Source organism: Dermacentor andersoni, chromosome 10, assembly GCF_023375885.2.
Source record: "Dermacentor andersoni chromosome 10, qqDerAnde1_hic_scaffold, whole genome shotgun sequence".
NCBI classification, from domain to species: Eukaryota; Metazoa; Arthropoda; class Arachnida; order Ixodida; family Ixodidae; genus Dermacentor; species Dermacentor andersoni.
Window position 1 is genome coordinate 135,266,152 of NC_092823.1, and position 20,626 is coordinate 135,286,777.

The window sequence follows — 20,626 nt, forward strand, 5'->3', positions numbered from 1 at the left end:
CCGCAAACAGGAGGCAGCTGTGTCACGATATCACATGTTACTGGCTCACCCTGTTCCTGTGGTTGCTGCAGCTGCCATAAATAACCACAGCTATATAGAACACACGTAGCACATTTGTTTTGTTTTTTTAGTGAGCAACATCATTGTACCTAGAACATCAGCAAATTTAACTTTGCATCATGACATAACGATATCCATGGCACCAGCTCCACATTTCGAGATAAACTTTAGCACCGAATTAAAATGTCTTGCAAGCATTTGCCAGTGTCCATGCTTGCCAAGTGTCAGCTTTTTATGTGCTAGAAATATGCGGTAGTCGCTCCACAACTTAGAAGATATGTCAGTACTGCTCTAAAAACCATGTTTAATATGGCAACGTGGCAAAAGGAAGAGTGCGCAGCTGGGCCCAAAGTGCAAAGCTGCAACAGTGACAGCTAGCGTTTTACTATAGGCAGTATAACATGCACTGTTTTATGCAATATCAGTTGGACAAAGTATTTACAGCAGTGCAATGAACAATGTGCTTAGCAGAACCACGACTACTGCTTGCTTCTCCTATCGCTCCCTTTTTTCAGTTCTCACTGCTGCATTTGCTCATCTTTCCCTCCCATGTTGATTTACTGTGGTCTTGCGCACCACTGCGTGTGCAGATATGATTACTATGATTCCACCAACATATTCTTTGATTGGAGCATCAACATTTCAAAGTGAGGGTATCCAGGTTCAACACTGGCTGGCATGGTTTCTTTTCTTCACTCTCCTGTGAGTATTTTATGATATCACTGTATAACTGTGCAGATTAGATCATGAGCTTTAACATACATAAACTGCACAGTTGGTTACAAGGGATGCCAAAGGAGTACTCCAGAATAATTTGGAACAGCTTGTCTTTTTTTTAACATGCACCCAAAGCATGGTGCATAAGTGTTTTTGCATTTTGCCCCAATCCGAGTGCAACTACCATAGCCGAGAATTGAACCAACGACCTTGTGCCCAGCAGCGCAACGCCATAGCCACCGTGGCAGGTGATGAGGAATATAAAAGAGCCAGTGCAACGATCGACTACAGCGACAACTAATGGAATCATCACAAATCTAGGTGCAAAGTCACAGCGTGTCCAAAACAATCTTCTTTACAAAGACTTATACATTCTTTTCAGTCTGGTGACAAGAACAATGTGCATGTCTAGAATGCATACACCTATAGTGAGTTAGTTTAACTGCTAATTGAAGATAACAGACAAAAGAAAGACAAGACAAAGATTTCTTGTCCACCTTTTGCCCGGTGTTTTCAGTTCTCTAGTTAAACCCACATTTGGCATGAACCAACTAGCTCAAAATCCATTCAGACACACACACCTTCCTGATTTATGGTGAGATCGTATAAGGGTGTCCTGTAGGATTTAGCTGGGGAAAGACCACACCCTCCAAGACGGGCGTGGTGGGAGGGCCCCAGGATGAAGACACGCCGCCTGCAGGTTGCAAACATTATACTCTAATGCAAAGCAATGCATACCCGTCATGAAGCAAGTTATTTAAAGAGAGCTGTCGAGCAGCAAGCACCAGCATTTGTAGAACACAAAGGTAAGTTGTGAGACTGTTAAAGAGGCCCTGCAACATCGTTTCTTCAAAACTGAGAACACACTGGAGTGTGGCACCTTTCACTGAATATACTGTCAGATAAATTTCTGAAAAGGACCTCATTACATAGATGTAGAGAGAGCAATCTTTCCCAATTCTTCCTCAACGTGTTTCCTATCCTTGTCCTCTTTCCTATCAGCTGGGGTACCTCATAGTAACGCCCCGACTACTGCGCCTTTCTTCTCTACGGGTGCACTGACACTTAGTGTCTGACAAAGGCTCTCGAGAGGGACAACAAAGAAGTGATGGCAGGAAGAGCAAGATGTGTTAACTTCCACTTTTCGGTTTGCTTAAGAACTGGTTGGATGTGCATGTGGCACAACCAAACTTTCTCGTGATCACAAACAATCATCTAATGGCTGGCACCTATGGGTTGCTGGGTCTATGACGTCGTAGACAGGGCATCAATCAATCAAGTTTTATTTTCGCTGCAGACAATACATTGTTACTGCGAAAATAGGGGGCCAGAGAAAGAAGCTGCATCTGTGCAGCTTGACTAAGCTCTAGCCACCCATACAGCAGCAGTGACACGACGATTTGGTATATGGATTCAGTTATGTAACCATCAGCAAATAAAGAAACAATCAGACACTTCCATCACAAATGGCAATTACAAGAACAATTACACAGCATACATATTTCAATAAACAAGCATAAGCAGTTTCAATACAGTCAAACAAACAGGTCAAATAAGGTTTTGTTAGTAAGGGCCAGAATATCCACATTTTTCTGGTCTAGCTTATTTAGTGTAGTTGCTAGAGCATAGTCAAGTTTTTCTTTCCCATAATGGGTGCGCGAGAAGGGAACGTAGTATGGCGGTTGATATCGGAAAGGGTAGAAAATTGTACGTTCTCTGAGATTTTATAATTCTTAGAATAGTTCCGCCCTACCTAATGTAGTGTCTTTATAGGTTCTTAATAATTTGTATTTGTATATATTGTGGATTTTTAGAATTTTATGTTTGTGAAAGAGTGGTTCTGTGTGTTCTAAGAACGAGGAATTTTCTATTGATCTAAGTGCTTTTTTCTGAATAAGGAAGAGTTTCTGCAAGTTCGATGCTGTCGTGTTTCCCCATATTAGCATGCAGTAATGTAAGTGAGAGTTAAAGAGTGCGAAATACAACATCTTTTTAATGCTGACTGGGAAAGTGTGACGGTTCTGGCTTAATACACCGGCGGCTCTACTTAATTTTGGTAATAAAGTTTTCATATGTTCATTTCAAGACATGTTTTCTGAGAAAATGACACCTAAAATTTTAACAAACTTTTCTATTTTAATTTTGAATGGCCTGAGAGCAATATGGCCGTCTATATTTTCTAAAATGCGTGGGGTGCGAAACAACACACACTTAGTTTTTGACTCATTAAGAATGAGCCTATTGTTCAGGCACCAAATCTGCAAGTTGTGACAGAATTCACTTCTCTTTTGTCTTACAATGTCTTAAAATATCAATGTTTTTTCCCTTAATGAGTACCGAGCAATCATCGGCATAAATAACATATCTACAATCCTCATATATTTCTACAATATCATTAATAAAGAAAAGAGAGAGAATTGGTCCCAGTATGCTACCCTGTGGAACTCCAAATTCAATAGACCATAGGTGAGATTTATGCTTATTTAGTTCGACGTATTAATGGCGCGCACTCAAGTAAGATTTAATAAGTTGTAGTGTTGTGCCACGAAACCCATAGTGCTCTAACTTATCCAACAATATTGGATGGTTGACTCGATTGAAGGCTTTGCTAAAGTCTAAAAGTATACCCAATGTCATTACCTTATTCTCAAAATTGTTTAATATTTCTTCCTTCTGAGCTAGAAGTGCTGTCTCAGTGCAGAGTCCCTTTCTGAAACCAAATTGGTAGTTCGTTAAGAGGTTATATTTTTTAGTAAATTTCTCAATACGGGAATTAATCACTTTCTCGTGTCCCTTAGAGAATACAGGCAAGATTGACACCGGGCGGTAATTACCTAAACAATTTTTGTCACCATTCCTGTAGATTACTGAAACTATTGCTACCTGCATGTTGTTTGGAAAAATCCCCGTCGAAAGAGAGATGTTATATATGTGTGTAAGCGCTGGCGCAATTAAATCTATGACATATTTGATTGGTTTTATTTCTAGATCATCTACATCATGGCTACGGCTATTTTTAAGCTTCTTATACAATGTTGTTACTTCAGTGATGGATGTTGGCAGTAAGTACATTGTGTCGAATAATCTCGGAATATGATTAGTAGCTTCGTGACAGTATGTACTAGTGCCAATTTCAACAAAGAAATCGTTAAAAAGGTTAGCTAGTTCCTTTCCACCAACTCTTTTATTATTTATAACAAGGTTGTCAATCGTGGCATCCTTAGTGCTGTTGTTTAATACCTCGTTAATTTTCCTCCACACTTTGCCACTATCACGCAAGCAATTGTCAAATACACACTTGTAATATTCGCTTTTTGATCTTTTTATATCTTTATTCAGAGTATAGATGGACTTAAGGGGCCACTCTGGCTATTTCTTAAATTGCACAACACTTTGGTCTTATATTCACACAACGCCAATGCGTAAGGGACCACACCTTGTCACCCAGGAAATTACCCAATGCCCTGGCATTTGCTATGTTAAGGTCACTATTTGCTTTTGATTTTTTAGTGCGGATATTAAGCTCATGTTGTGTACATTGTCAATTTCACCTGTTGGATGCAGACTTAGGAATAATTTGGTAAGCAACTTCAAAATTCTGTGGTTTTACATGCCAAGCCCACCCTATGATTATGAGGTGCACCTTAGTGGAGGGTTCAGATTAATTTTGACCCCTGGGGTTCTGTAATGAGCACCCAATGCACGATACATGTGCATTTTTGTAGTTTACTCGCATCAAAATGTGGCCGCCAAGGCTGGGATTTGATCTCGCATGCTCGGGCTTAGCAGCACAACACCAAAGCCACTATGGCAGGTACAGAACTTTCTGTCAGAGAGAGCTACCTCACAAACAATTTGACAGTCTGAAAGTCAGAAGAGTCTACTCAAAGTGCACTTCATCTGGGCAGAGATAGACTAGATCGTTTATGTATGCACACTTCTCAAGGTGAGTCTTTAGCAAAGCACGAGTGAGAAGCTGTTGTCTTCTGCCACAACAAAAATACCCACACGGAAGAAGGGTCGACTTGCTTGTAGGCGTATGCAGCACAGGCACCACAGTACTGATAGCCAGCATGCCTGCAACAAGGACAGCAGATGTTTATGTCAGTGTTCTTCAGTGCAAAGAGGCTGGACTGTTCACTAAAATTGAGCATATGTAGGAGGACCCTGTACTTACGGCGCTATAATTGCCCTGGCCGGGCCAAATGTTGGTGGCCCCACAGCCGAAAGCCAGTTTTCAAGTTGATACCTTAATTCCCGTGCTGAAAGATTAACAAAAAAAGCAACCACGTGATTCAGGAATACTAGTAATATCACATGTCTGTCAGTGTAACATGTTTTAACTACTTGTAGATAGTGAAGATGATACATTATGTGGGCACTTTAGCTTTGGAAAAGACCAGAAATGAGATCTTCATATGGGATGCCTGTTTGCACAGCATCTCAAGATACAGTTCACGACTGATGAGCAGAAAAGACAGGTTGCATGTGCAAAGGCCTAATTTCTTTTATCTCAATGACATTTTAGCAGAAATAATTCGCTGCCAACGCCAAGATTTCTCAGCGATAACGCTTAGATTAAACGTCACAAACTCGTAGTTCAGACAACTTTTCAGACAAAATACTTTTTTTTTTTTTTCTGGGCATTTCATGCTTGGCTAGAGTACAATCATGAAAGATGCACGTGAACTGCCTATCGGCATTCTGTCATATCCACATGAAACGTGCTACGTGATGAATTAAAAACGGTGCCACAATCAAATAAACAGGAACCGCCAGCCGTGCGAGACTAATACCGGTGTCCCACGGCCACTTTCGATCGCGATTGAGCCCGATCCGGATCGAAATTCTCGACTGCGATTGGCTCCTTTCCGCAGATCGTGCAAAGAAGCCAAACGCGACCGAGAATTTCAATCCGGATCGGGCTTTATCGCGATCGAAAGTGGTCGTGTGACACCGATGGACTCAGGCACAAGCATAACATTTGCCTCCTTCGTTATTTTTCCTATGAAATCATAACTGAGCTGGGACATCCGCAGAAGCTGTCAAAACGACGTGAGGTGGTGTCAACTTTCCGAGATCTTGCAGCAACAGCCTTCCGTTTCAAAACGCAAAACGCAAGTAGTTCGCAAAGTTATCGAAACGGAAAGCGTTTGACCACTGCTCAGGCCACTTGGCCGTCCGCTACATAAGTAATAAATTGAGTTACTTCACCACGAAATGCGCACTTAAGGAAACAAAAGCCTTTGTAGAAACAGCTGTGCCCGTTTAAAAAGTCACTCGAGCACCAATTTGCCTTACCCGAGTCGGTGTACCAACTACCCGCATGTGACGCTTTTCTCACCAGGCGTTGAGATGACATTGCAGTGCCAATTTTGGTAAACTGTGTGTGCTAGAAATTAAAGTAAAGGGATGTTAAAAAATATCCCAATCGCGTACACCCGAGATCCAAACAAAAACCAGCACGCTCAGCGCAGACGCCCTCTCCTGGGAGATTCAGTCGGAATCGAAAACGAAACTCAGTGCTTTTTAAGGATCTGCGCAGTTTTTCCTGGGTCCACAATGCCTGAATTACCTGGGTCCTTACATCCCAAAACAACACCAAATGCGGCGGGAAACTATGCAGCGAACACACAGGTACAAGTTTGGTCACACAACTGTTATTTAAGCGATGTTTCAGTAGCACCCATTATGTAAAGCTCCGCGAGAGAACATCGGCAGGCCCCCACAAGACCGACAGAAATGAGGTCGAACCAGCGACCTTTCGCGTTGCCCGACACTGAATAGTGCCGGCAACCAGGGCAAGCGCCACCCTCTTCCTCAATGCGCGAACAGGTGCTGCCATGGGTGCTGCATTTGTGTCCTAGCAATGACGTCAATTTTTCTGAAATACGATTTGGCTTAAGAGGAAGCTTTAGCTCGGGCCCAACTCCGACGCAGCCTATTCAATACATGTAAAAGGCAAAAACGTTTTTATGAGATAACCCCTGGACCGATTTTGATGAAATTTGTTGCATTTGAAAGAGAAAGTTCAGTTCTAGTGACTGTTGGAAGCGGAATTTCGATTTAGGGCTTGAATTTTCTTAAAATGATTTTCAAATATTTGACCGTTTGAAAAAAATAGAAGCACGAAGTTTACAAATTCATAGCTCTGCATCAAGAACTGATATCACGGTTCTGTAAACGGCATCCATTAGATCATTCAGAGCGGACAAATTCATTATGTCATTTTACATATTACGTGAATTTGTTACGTTGGTTACAACGGTTTTGCGAAAGTTGTATTTCCCTATAATTAAATTTTTTTATATTCATGTGTAACATATCAATTTTGTCCGCTTTAGATGTACTATTAGATGCAATTCACAGAATTGTATTATCATTTTAGTGGTTGAGTTACAGAGTTGTAAACTTGATAGTTTCGTTTATTGAAAATTTTCGATTTTTGCCAATTTTTAATAAAAATTGACGACCTAACTCATAAATTCGAAATCAACAGTCACTATATTTTAAGTTTGTCTTTTAAATGCAACAGACCTCGTCAAATTTGGTGCAGTGGTTGCCGAAAAAAACGAATTCTCCTTTTACATGTATTTAGATAGGAGCACTCGAGCTAAAGGCCACCTTTGAAAAGGCGCTTTTTTGTAAAAATGATATTTTTTTCTTTTCTTAGAGTTGGAGAATCCCCAAACATTCAAAAATGTTTTTCAGCAAGAATCATGTTCGTATCTTATTTAGTTCAAAAGTTATAGCCAACTTTCGAACAGATGGTGAACAGTTCTGAAACCGAAACTAATGTGGTTTGGTATACAGAAAGTGATAACTCAGCGATAATCAACGGCGTATATTGAAAATTTTCTTTTATGTTCTAGTCTTATATTTAAAAGATTATTCAAAGGCAACTTGTAAGGCTTTCTTTTTTTTAAACATTGCTTTAAATTTCCGCAAGGGGGATGCATGACGCTACAAGCATGCTACAAGCGTCTCTGATGTTTACATTGCGTGCGTATGTGTTCTATGTGCGTATTCTATGGTGCGCTTCTGTGCACTTTATATGGCTCTATGCGACCGCTTTGAATGCTACCGGATTCGTCCTTTTTATAGCTATTATTTTTAGTAGCAACAGTAAGGACATAGGCTGGACGTTTTTATAAGAAGGCATGGCCAAGTTCAGGGTAAAAAGGCAATTAAAACGGAAGTTTCTTGGCAATCGCCACACGATGAATGCACCGGCCGAAGACCATGCGGACGTGAATGTATCGGCGAGTGCTGCAAAGCTTAGGAACTTGGAGAACAATTGTGAAGCGCCGCTGCAAGGTAATAGGATTATAGATATGGAGATCCTAACATCTGTTTGCAAAACTAGCCTGCCCGGAATGCAAGAAGACGTCGCTCAGATTGGAAGAATGCTCGCAGCTTGGAATATCATGTGCATATGCTGTTCTATGTGATGCGTGCGCATATGCACATTAATTTCAATCGTCAAAAAAGGCTGGAAGTGCTATTGAGAATAACGTGCGTCTTGTCTACGCAATGTGTCAGCTGGGCAAGGGATATTCTGGAGCTGTAACGCTGACGTAAGTAATGAACATGCCACCGCCGCCTTGGCATTCTGCCTACCAAAATATATTTGAAAAGCTCTATAAAGCTGCAGAGACTGTTGCGTCTAAGTCAATGATGAATGCCGTTGCTGAAGTGCGTTGTGTTCTACAAAGTACTGAGTGTGGTGTGTTAGGTGATCGCACATGGCAAATGCGTGGGCATTCTTCATTGAACGGCTGTGTGTCCTTGATATCCATTGATACGGGGAAAGTTATTGACGTAGAAGGCATGTCAATTAAATGTAGGGCGTGCGATTCGAAAAGCAAGTTGAAGCCCTCAAGCACTGAATTTCTGGAGTGGAAGGCAAATCATACCCAGTGCCAAGCGAACTACACCGGTAGTGCTGGTGGCACGGAGGCAGTAGTGCTCTATCGTATGTTCGAGCGTGCAGAAAGAAGTCGTGGTTTAAGATATGTAGACTTCTATGGAGATGGCAACTCCAAGAGCCACGCGGCTATAAAGGGCATATATGGCGCAAATAGCGTGCGCAAACTGGAGTGCATCGGGCACGTACAGAAGCGTGTAGGATGCCGACTACGAAAGTTGAAAAAAGAAAGTGTTCGTGGGCTTGGAGGCAAAGGAAAGTTAACGGATGTCCTCATCGACCGGTTGCAGAACTATTATGGTATTGCCATCAGAGCGAATGTAGGAGACCTGCAAGCCATGAAGCAAGCTGCATTAGCGAGCCTGTTTCACTGCACTTCAACAGATGAAACACCAAGGCATGGTCTGTGCCCTCTTGGCACTGAAAGTTGGTGCGGGTTTAACCGACGGAATGCACTCGGTGGTGGATGCTACAAGCACAAGAGAGGCCTTTCCAATGAGGTACTCAACGAAGTGAAGCCGGTGTATACTGACCTTTGTACGGATGAGCTCATAAAGAAGTGCCTGCATGGAAAAACCCAAAATGTCAACGAGAATTTCAACGATATGATTTGGCAACGGGTTCCCAAAGACGTCCACGTGAGCCTGCACAACCTACTTTTTGTTTTATATGATGCTGTGTACCACTTCAATGATGGCAACAGAAGTACAGCAGATATTTTGAGTGAAGCAGGCATCGAACCTGGCCACCGCTCTTGTAGCATGTGGCACCAGTGACCAGTACCGTGTGAAGAAGGCCCAGCGTCAGTCAACGGGTGAGGTAAAACATCGCAAGAAAAGATGGACAGCAACAAAAGCCAAAAGGGAGCTCGTGGCAGCTAAGGAGGGCCCTAGCTATGAACCTGGTGGATTTTAACTTCCTAGTGCATGATGATCTTGTTTCTACAAGGATTGAAAAACTTGATTTCTTGCGCTTTCTTGTTGCGCAAACAGTTATAACTTCGAAATTAATAAATATTTTTCAATGAAACTTTGCACGCTCGTTCCTTTATTACTAGCCTGTGCAATGATCTAGGATGAATGAAATCGAATGGTAAGTTTTGATGCAATCATGTTTTATGTGATGAAATGCAGGCAAAAATGTTTTTTTTTTTCTTTGGTATTTTTGCTATAATTTGATTCCCAATTATCTGATGGCAAAGATCTGAGTTAATTGCACTGTCTGGTTAGTTGGCTAACTCTGTGCCAAAAAGTTTACAATTCCTGCTCTCCATTCGCTAGTTATGAATGTTTGCGTAACAGCTAAGTTTGGGCAATTTTTTGTCAGTAACATATGCCAGCATGGTTTTTTTCACTCTTTTTTGCCTTTGAATGTCACATAAGACTGCTTTATAAGGTCAGTGTGAAGTAAAAATTTAATCGTCAAACTAAAAAGAAATTGAAAAATGTGCTGGCATACCTTGACCTCTTGTTACTTCGCAGCGGTGCCTGTAAACAGTTTCATTTGTGGCACATTTTACACGCTTTTCTACTTTCTTACTGTTCAGTAATGTACATGACACATGCTCGCATGCAATGCGCCACACGTGCAATAGGACAGTTGCATTTTTTAGATTCATGATTTGCAACAGCCAACGCTAGAACCAACCTAAATGTTAGTAAATTAAGTGCTCAGAACAGTCCCATCCCATCAAGGCTCTTGTGGCCTATTGATGAACTGCAAACAGCCATTTGCACCAATGAAGGGTAGAGTATAACAAACAACTGACTTTGAATTCGTGGTATAGTGGATGAAACAAGCCACTTGCCTAGTTAGTAACAAGTATACACCTATTGTAAGCAAACAGCATTGCTTAGTGAAGTGAATGAGGTTCACAATTTAATGCTACACCCGCCGGGGTTGCTCAGTGGCTATGGTATTAGGCTGCTGAGCACGAGGTCGCGGGATCGAATCCCGGCCACGGCGGCCGCATTTCGATGGGGGCGAAATGCGAAAACGCCCGTGTGCTTAGATTTAGGTGCACGTTAAAGAACCCCAGGTGGTCGAAATTTCCGGAGACCCCCACTACGGCGTGCCTCATAATCAGAAAGTGGTTTTGGCACGTAAAACCCCATAATTTAATTTTTTTTTTAATTTAATGCTACAACCCAGCATGTTAGGCAGAAAAAGTGCAGTGTGCACACACTGCACACTGCAAACAGTACACACACTATTTAGGACAAAAATTTAATTCATCCATGTTATATATTTGACTCACGCAGCACTTTCATGTGGTGACTTCAGTCATTTCTGGTGAAAACAATCTTGCCATCAGGTCGAAGAAAAACCTTTCCTTGTGCCACCATTTCCATGGCTTCTGGAAAAACTCTGTGCTCAACCTTCTTCACACGCTCTTGCAAAGTTTCCTCAGTGTCATTTATTTCAACAGTTGTTGCTCCCTGTGCAATGATTGCACCAGAATCAATTTCAGGAACCACATAGTGAACGGTACAGCCTGTGATCTTGACCCCAGCAGCCAGAACTTGCCTGTGAGCATCATGCCCTTTGAAGGAAGGCAGCAGAGATGGATGGATGTTGATGATCTTACCGTACCACTTGTTTATAAACTCTGCTGTTATGATCCTCATGAAACCTGCTAAGCAAATGAACTCCACTCCTGCTGCTGTCAGCGCTTCATGTAGCTTCATGTCATACTCGGCCCTCACTTTGTAGCCCTTGTGGCTGATGACCTTAGTTGGGATTCCTGCTCTTTGAGCCCTACGAAGACCTTCCACACCATCCACATTTGAGATGACAAGAACAATTTCAGCTGCGCTTCGCCCTTTCATGTGCTCAATGTGGTCAATAAGGGCCTGAAGGTTTGTTCCTGATCCTGATATGAGCACACCAAACTTTCTCTTTACAATTTTATCAACACGAGTGTTGAGAGATTCCTGAAAGTTCCGAACATTAACTTTTGGAGAGCCTTCTTCAATGGCCATGATCTGTCCAACAATACGTCCTTGTCCTTCTGACTCATCAATGATGGCTTGAGCATCTGATGGAGATGCAATGGCAACCATACCAAGGCCACAGTTGAATGTTCTCAGCATTTCTTCATCACCAATGTTGCCTTCATTGGCAATCCACTTGAACACTGGCTGAATTAGCCAATTGTTGCAGTCTAAGAATGCACCATAGCCAGGTGGCAATACCCTTGGTATGTTTTCAGTGAGGCCACCGCCAGTGATATGAGCAAGGGCTTTGATGTATCCTCTTTTCACAGCCTCGAGAAGCATCTTGATGTAAATTTTCGTAGGAGTAAGCAGGACCTCACCAAGCGTTTTTGACTCTTCAAAAGGTGCTCGGTCGCCATAACGAAGGCCTGCACGCTCCACCACTTTGCGCACTAGGCTGTAGCCATTGCTATGTATCCCCGATGATGGAAATCCAATGATGACATCACCATCCTTGATGTCCCTTCTAGGCAGAACTTTGTCTCGTTCTACAGCTCCAACAGCAAATCCAGCCAAATCATAGTCGCCAATGGCATACATTCCTGGCATTTCTGCCGTTTCACCACCAATCAATGAGCACTTGGCCTGCCTGCAACCTTCAGTTATTCCAGCAATCACTTGCTTTGCAACCCCAGGATCCAGCTTTCCACATGCAAAGTAGTCAAGAAAAAACAGAGGCTCTGCACCCTGAGCTAGGATATCATTTACACACATTGCAACAAGGTCAATCCCAATTGTGTCATGGAAGTGAAAGCTCTGGGCAATCTTCAGCTTTGTGCCAACACCATCGGTGCCCGAGACAAGAATAGGATCTGTATAGCCTGCAGCTTTTAAGTCAAACAGTCCTCCAAATCCACCAATCGACCCCATCGTACCAGGTCGTTTGGTCGAATCTGTCAGTGCAGTGATGCTCTTTACTAGACGATCACCAGCTGCAATGTCCACTCCAGACATTGAATATGTCAGTGGGTCTTTCTTGGAAACACGGCCAATGGCTCTGAAGGCAATGTCATGCCGGAAGAACTTTCCTTCGAAGTGCACAATCTCTGCACCTAGCTGTGCAAGCTGCTTTGCAGTTCGGAGGTCACTGTGGGTAGCGAGACAGACCATTACACGTCCTCCATTTGTAACAATGTGGTTTTCACTCTTCGCTGTTCCAGCATGAAATATCTGCACCCCATGCTCCCTGGCTTTTTCAAGGCCTGTGATGACTTTACCCTTAGGATAGCTTTGAGGGTAGCCGCCACTGGCAAGGACAACACCAACTGCATACAAGTTCTTCTTCCAGACAGGAAGAGCACGTGGAAGGTTGCCCTCAGTGCAAGCCAGCATTGTCTCATAGAGGTCCGACTCAAGCAAAGGCAATACAGATTCAGTTTCGGGGTCTCCAAACCTACAGTTGAACTCTAGAACCTTGGGCCCAGACTTTGTCAGCATGAGTCCAGCAAAAAGCACACCTACAAACTTTCTTCCATCCTTGCGCATGCCATCCAAGGTTCTCTGCACGACCTCAACTCTGATCTGCTCCATGACTTCATCTGAGACGAGCGGACATGGGCAGTACGCCCCCATTCCACCAGTGTTGGGACCCTGATCGCCATCTTTGAGTCTCTTGTGGTCCTGTGCAGGCGGCATGACAGCATAGTTGACGCCATCTGAAAAGACCAACACGGAGATCTCGTCGCCATCCAGTAGCTCCTCGACTACGACGGTGTCTCCAGCTGACCCGAGGACCTTGTCCTTCATGATAGTGTCAATGGCAGCAATGGCTTCCGTCTTATCAGCAGCGACAATGACCCCTTTGCCAGCGGCCAGACCACTTGCCTTGACGACGAGAGCCGGGAAATCGGCGTTTCTGATGTAGGTCTTCGCGCTCTCTGCATTCTCGAAGTTCTGGTACTGCGCTGTCGGGATGCCGTACTTGGCCATGAAATCCTTGGAGAACGCTTTGCTCGCCTCTATCTCCGCTGCCTTGGCGCTGGGACCGAAACACTTGACACCAGCCGCTTCGAGGTCATCCGCCAGTCCGCGACACAGGTACTCTTCCGGGCCAACGGCTACGAGGGTGATGCCATTCGCCTTGCACCAGTCAACCACCGACTTGTTGCTCTTCACGTTGATGTCGACGTTGACAGCCTTCGATTCGGTGCTGGTGCCAGCGTTCCCCGGCGCAACGTAGATGGTCTGGATGCGAGGCGACTGCGCGAGCTTCCACACGATGGTATGCTCGCGCCCGCCGTTGCCGATGACCAAGACTTTGTCGTACATGGCTGACGACGCTCGGCGCGCACGGTAGCTTCCAAGAAAGCCGTTGGCGACGTCTCCCTTCACGCGACACACTCACGGAGCGGACCCGTGCGAAAGTGGTGGCTTCTCGCTTGCGCCCCGTCGCCGCCGGGTCTGGAATGATGGGAAACAGAGGGTAATTGAAGCGGCTCAGGCCATACGTGATAAGATAGCAAGACGGCGGGCCCCGTCGGCGACGGCGGTCAGTGCGCGGACGAAGGCGTTTCGCAGGCTTCACCACCGCGTGCTTCCAAACGCGCGGGCGCGCCACGCGATTTAGCGATAACAACTTGGACTGGTAGCGCCATCCGGTGTCGGTATTTGCGTCTCTTTATGTAAGCCGTTTCGCTCTGTAGCTCTGTAGCAGTGCATGTATCAGTACTTTATTAAGCAGTGCGTGTAAACGATGGGCAGAGGAACACGCTGCTTATGAAGCTTGTAAACCATCCAGGAAGAACGGGACAAACGTGTGACAAACCAAGCGGTACTATTATGGATGTTTGCTTCACTTTCATTTCGCCTGCGTCCGCGGCTATCACTTGCGCGGGTCGCGGAATGGCCTTGGTTTGAGAGGGGAGAAAGCCGTCCGTCGGGTAAGAGGACTACCTGCCAGGAATACGAGAAAAGGGGGCGGAAAACGCGTTGGCGCGCCGACGCGCTTCTGGGAGCACACTGATGCCGTGAAGGTTAATCGGCGCCTAAACGAATCAATTACGATTGCTTCCTACATTTGCTTCACCGCGTGTATATAGCCTTTGGGCGCATATGGAACGACACCGAACTACATTCGTCAACGATCTAAAGGCTGCAGAAGAGTACGCATTTGGTCTGGTTGGTTCATGATTACGAGCAGTAAGACAGCGCTAAACAATAGGACAAGGAGAGGGACACAGACAATAGCGCTGTTGTCTTAATTTAATTTAATTATGGGGTTTTACGTGCCAAAACCACTTTCTGATTATGAGGCACGCCGTAGTGGAGGACTCCGGAAATTTCGACCACCTGGGGTTCTTTAACGTTCACCTAAATCTAGCGCTGTTGCCTGTGTCCCTCTCCTTGTTCTGTTGTTTAGCGCTGTTTTACTGCTCGTGACCTAAAGGCTGTTTGGCGATACAGAATATGCAACTTGCTTGTGTTGTCGGCATAATCGGTTGGCAGTTGCGCTGTGGTAGCCACCATAATTCCGCTGTGCCACCTATTAGATTCTCAATAAGTGAGCGTTCTTTTGCGAGTCCCGCCAAATTCTTCAAAAGTTCTCGAGCAAGACGGTGACAAGAACTGTTCGCAATTCCTTAAGATGCTGCAATTCGTAATGTTCTTTTTTCTGAAGATGGCTTAATCAAAGCCCTGTAGGATTCGATATTGCAATGAATTAATTATAGCTGCTATTTATCAGCATGTTGTCATAATGTCTCCTATATTACTGAGAGCGCATTGGCGAAATTCTGCAGTAGGGCATGTCCGGCTATTCTGCTCTTCTTTCTTTTCCGCTCTGTTGTCGAGCCTGCGATCGACAATCGATCGATGAGCCTGATATCATCACCTGTTTTATGCCTCAGAAACAGTGTTTCACTAAAGTAATTAATATAGTAAAACCGCTGTTTTTTTCTTCGTCCTCCCTCATCTCCTTCTTTATTATTGTTTCTGGCAGCCTTCGCTGGGGCCGGCTGTCCCTTTACACCCGCCTCGTAGGAAATTACAGATCTGCCACCGCATACGGATACAGTTCGTATGGAGTCATAAATACGCACGTTCGCTCCATAGATATAGGAACACATCTTTATGGCTTTAAAATGCGGCTATGTACGGTATAGACAATTCTAGGTGCACACCTCCATTCCAGGTAAGGCAATTGCAGTTCGTAAATAAGAGTTCTCGTTGGGCAAGTTCGTGAAACATATAGCTATTAGAAGAGAGAGAGGAATATAGGAAGGCAGGGATGTTAACCAGTCAAAGCTATTAGAGGAGGCGCAAATTAACTTTATATACTATGCTTTTACGTGTACATGCTATTAGAGTTGTCGGACGATCTCGCCGCTGCCACCATTTGCAAGGGTTGAAGGTCGTAGAGAGGAACTTGGGAGGAACTAGGCGTACAGGTTTTATTTACAGTATTTACATTTTTAACAAGAGAGACATTCGACAGTCTAGCGTGACTCCCAAATGAAGCCCGCAAGACGAAGCATACAGCAAACGAGCACACAGCTCACGAGTACGATCACAGAGCACACTGACGAGCACACCCTAGCAGCCGACAACAGCTGCTTATAAACAATCCATTGGTCCCTAGGTGAGAGAACCGTTCGACCAGTCATCGAAGTTGACCCTCCGGTTGTCCATTATCTTGAGTCTTCAAAGGCGCGTCGGTTCCCCGAGCTGACCCCCTCAGCGCGGCTGCCGGTTGCCCATTGTCTTGCGCCTCTAAATTCCATAGCTGCCTTTCTCCTGTAGTCGCCACGAATGTCAGCAGACTGTGACGAATTCTGGGGCCCCCGTACCGCAAAGCCCCCTTTTGTTAGGGAAAGCTCTTCTTGCTGCAGAGAGACCATGACGACCCGGCAAATCATCCAACAATATCATCATCATCATCATCATCAGCCTAGTTACGCCCACTGCAGGGCAAAGGCCTCTCCCATACTTCTCCAACTACCCCGGTCATGTACTAATTGTGGCCATGTTGTCCCTGCAAACGTCTTAATGTCATCTGCCCACCTAACTTTCTGCCGCCCCCTGCTACGCTTCCCTTCTCTTGGAATCCAGTCCGTAGCTCTTAGTGACCATCGGTTATCTTCCCTCCTCATTACATGTCCGGCCCATGCCCATTTCTTTTTCTTGATTTCAACTAAGATGTCGTTTACCCGCGTTTGTTGCCTCACCCAATCTGCTCTTTCCTTATCCCTTAACGTTACACCCATAATTCTTCTTTCCATAGCTCGTTGCGTCGTTCTCAATTTCAGCAGAACCCTTTTCGTAAGCCTCCAGGTTTCTGCCCCATATGTGAGTACTGGTAACACACAGCTGTTGTACACTTTCCTTTTGAGGGATAGTGGCAACCTACTGTTCATGATTTGAGAATGCCTGCCAAACGCACCCCAACCCATTCTTATTCTTCTGGTTATTTCAGTCTCATGATCCGGATCCGTGGTCACTACCTGCCCTAAGTAGATGTATTCCCTTACCACTTCCAGTGTTTCGCTACCTATCGTAAACTGCTGTTCTCTTCCGAGACTGTTAAACAGTACTTTAGTTTTCTGCAGATTAATTTTCAGACCCACCCTTCTGCTTTGCCTCTCCAGGTCAGTGAGCATGCATTGCAATTGGTCTCCTGAGTTACTAAGCAAGGCAATATCATCAGCGAATCGCAAGTTGCTAAGGTATTCTCCATCAACTTTTATCCCCAATTCTTCCCACTCCAGGCCTCTGAATACCTCCTGTAAACATGCTGTGAATAGCATTGGAGATATCGTATCTCCCTGTCTGACGCCTTTCTTTATAGGGATTTTGTTGCTTTCTTTGTGGAGGACTACGGTGGCTGTGGAGCCGCTATAGATATCTTCCAGTATTTTTACATATGGCTCATCTATACCCTGATTCCGTAATGCCACCATGACTGCTGAGGTTTCGACTGAATCAAACGCTTTCTCGTAATCAATGAAAGCTATATATAAGGGTTGGTTATATTCTGCACATTTCTCTATCACTTGATTGATAGTGTGAATATGGTCTATTGTTGAGTAGCCTTTACGGAATCCTGCCTGGTCCTTTGGTTGACAGAAGTCTAAGGTGTTCCTGATTCTATTTGCGATTACCTTAGTAAATACTTTGTAGGCAACGGACAGTAAGCTGATCGGTCTATAATTTTTCAAGTCTTTGGCGTCCCCTTTCTTATGGATTAGGATTATGTTAGCGTTCTTCCAAGATTCCGGTACGCTCGAGGTTATGAGGCATTGCGTATACAGGGTGGCCAGTTTCTCTAGAACAATCTGACCACCATCCTTCAACAAATCTGCTGTTACCTGATCCTCCCCAGCTGCCTTCCCCCTTTGCATAGCTCCTAAGGCTTTCTTTACTTCTTCTGGCGTTACCTGTATGATTTCGAATTCCTCTAGGCTATTCTCTCTTCCACTATCGTCGTGGGTGCCACTGGTACTGTATAAATCTCTATAGAACTCCTCAGTCACTTGAACTATCTCGTCCATATTAGTAACGATATTGCCGGCTTTGTCTCTTAACGCACACATCTGATTCTTGCCTATTCCTAGTTTCTTCTTCACTGTTTTTAGGCTCCCTCCGTTCCTGAGAGCCTGTTCAATTCTATCCATATTATAGTTCCTGATGTCCGCTGTCTTACGCTTGTTGATTAACTTAGAAAGTTCTGCCAGTTCTATTCTAGCTGTAGGATTAGAGGCTTTCATACATTGGCGTTTCTTGATCAGATCTTTCGTCTCCTGCGATAGCTTACTGGTTTCCTGTCTAACGGCGTTACCACCGACTTCTATTGCGCACTCCTTAATGATGCCCATGAGATTGTCGTTCATTGCTTCAACACTAAGGTCCTCTTCCTGAGTTAAAGCCGAATACCTGTTCTGTAGTTTGATCCGGAATTCCTCTAGTTTCCCTCTTACCGCTAACTCATTGATTGGCTTCTTGTGTACCAGTTTCTTTCGTTCCCTCCTCAAGTCTAGGCTAATGAGTGGGCACGGAGGAGCAGCCAAAATGCGCTCGCCGCTCAATGTCTCCTTCTTCTGTGTGCAGATTTTCTTCTTTGGCGGATCGCTAGGCTCGGTACCACAAGCTGCTGATTACCAGATATCGTCAGCACGAGTGCTTCCATCTTCGACATCAGCCGAGCAGTGTGGGTTCTGCTGTCGTCATCGCCATGAGACCGGCCACGCCTCCCTCTTCAACACGTCACACGCAACGTCACAACGGTGCCACTACTTAAAGGACTGGCACGGCCTAGCCGCCTTCAGTGGGCACGGAGGAGCAGCCAAAATGCGCTCGCCGCTCAATGTCTCCTTCTTCTGTGTGCAGATTTTCTTCTTTGGCGGATCGCTAGGCTCGGTACCACAAGCTGCTGATTACCAGATATCGTCAGCACGAGTGCTTCCATCTTCGACATCAGCCGAGCAGTGTGGGTTCTGCTGTCGTCATCGCCATGAGACCGGCCACGCCTCCCTCTTCAACACGTCACACGCAACGTCACAACGGTGCCACTACTTAAAGGACTGGCACGGCCTAGCCGCCTTCAGTGGGCACGGAGGAGCAGCCAAAATGCGCTCGCCGCTCAATGTCTCCTTCTTCTGTGTGCAGATTTTCTTCTTTGGCGGATCGCTAGGCTCGGTACCACAAGCTGCTGATTACCAGATATCGTCAGCACGAGTGCTTCCATCTTCGACATCAACCGAGCAGTGTGGGTTCTGCTGTCGTCATCGCCATGAGACCGGCCACGCCTCCCTCTTCAACACGTCACACGCAACGTCACAACGGTGCCACTACTTAAAGGACTGGCACGGCCTAGCCGCCTTCAGTGGGCACGGAGGAGCAGCCAAAATGCGCTCGCCGCTCAATGTCTCCTTCTTCTGTGTGCAGGTTAGTGGCAGTCCGTCACTGCATTGCAAGCGTTCAAATAACGTCTTTTTGCTGCTCCTGCCGTGCCCGAGTGTGTTATATACCATTTTTTGTGATTGTGCGCACGTTTCTAAACTGCTCGTTCTCTGCGGGGATGTAGAGATGAATCCTGGGCCTGATGATGTAACTAGCCCAGTCCTTGCTGCCATTGCTGCTTTATCCGCTTTAGCTGAGTCCCGTCATGAAGACGTAATGCGTTCCTTTTCGGAACTTAAAGCAACCCAAGAAGCCCTCACTCACAAAGTGTCGGACCTGTCAACCAGATTGCTAACCCTTGAAACAGTTGTGGAAACACTTCAATCTTCCACGCCTCCCACGGACATATCCAAAATAGTTACTACTGCCATTAGTACCGAAAACTCTGAATTAAAATCAAGGCTTGACGACTTGGAGGATCGATCCCGGAGGGACAACCTTTTGTTCTATGGGGTTGTTGATAACGCTTCGGAAACATGGGCACAAACTGAAATCCTCGTGCGCGATCTTATTAAAAACCATCTAAAATTAGACATATCTGATGAAGCGATTGCTAGGGCACATCGTCTTGGTTCTTTTGTGGTCGGCAAGACTCGCCCCATTATTATCAAGTTTTCGTCATTCAAGACAAGAGAAAAGATCCTGTCACTGAAAGGCCTACTAAAGGCCACAAAAGTATCGGTGGGAGAAGATTTCTGCAGGGCTACACGTCAATCTCGAAAGAAACTAATTGAATTCGGAAAAGCTAGCGGGCAATCATTTTCTTTGCGGACAAATAAATTAGTCATGAACAAGAAAACCTATGTGTATTCTTCTGTCACCGATACTATCTGCGAACTTCATTCTTCCGATTTCGCCGCTGATGTAAATAACGATGCCACAGGTCCTATAAATCCTTCCTCTCATTCTGCATAGCTATCTTCGAGTCGACCTTGTCAAAATAGCGTGTCTGTTCTTTTCACTAATGTGCGTAGCGTTTCCAACAAGCGAACAGCTTTATCTTCAACTATCGATTCTTGCTCCGCTGACGTCA

At 44.9% G+C, this 20,626-nt stretch overlaps 2 protein-coding genes and 1 pseudogene across 4 annotated transcripts in view; 1 reads left to right on the top strand and 2 right to left on the bottom strand.

Annotated features, from left to right (window-relative positions):
• The window catches only part of LOC126545163 (protein MEMO1), a 28,795-nt gene extending 22,534 nt beyond the window's left edge, over positions 1-6,261 (bottom strand). For 2 of the 3 annotated variants that reach the window (XM_050192928.3, XM_055078271.2), the window contains exons 1-4: positions 6,079-6,261; positions 4,955-5,039; positions 4,786-4,854; positions 1,359-1,471 (exon numbers count right to left, since the gene is read on the bottom strand). In XM_050192928.3, the coding sequence (XP_050048885.1) occupies positions 1,359-1,471; positions 4,786-4,854; positions 4,955-5,039; positions 6,079-6,139 (328 nt within the window). In that variant the 5' untranslated portion in view covers positions 6,140-6,261. Of the gene's footprint in view, positions 1-1,358; positions 1,472-4,785; positions 4,855-4,954; positions 5,040-5,797; positions 5,971-6,078 lie in introns of those variants that run through there. The other variant, XM_055078270.2, reaches the window with a different exon arrangement.
• A 1,498-nt stretch (positions 6,262-7,759) lies between these two features.
• On the top strand, positions 7,760-10,153 carry LOC140213616 (uncharacterized; annotated as a pseudogene).
• Positions 10,154-10,916: 763 nt separating this feature from the next.
• Gart (trifunctional purine biosynthetic protein adenosine-3 Gart) lies at positions 10,917-14,239 on the bottom strand. Its single transcript, XM_050192908.2, has one exon. The coding sequence runs from the start codon at positions 13,966-13,968 to the stop codon at positions 10,984-10,986; it is 2,985 nt and encodes a 994-aa protein (XP_050048865.1). The 5' UTR covers positions 13,969-14,239; the 3' UTR covers positions 10,917-10,983.
• Positions 14,240-20,626: the final 6,387 nt, after the last annotated feature.

Bases quoted from the DNA above. Each gene is read 5' to 3' on its own strand.
- Gart (XM_050192908.2), bottom strand. From the start codon at position 13,968: ATGTACGACAAAGTCTTGGTCATCGGCAACGGCGGGCGCGAGCATACC.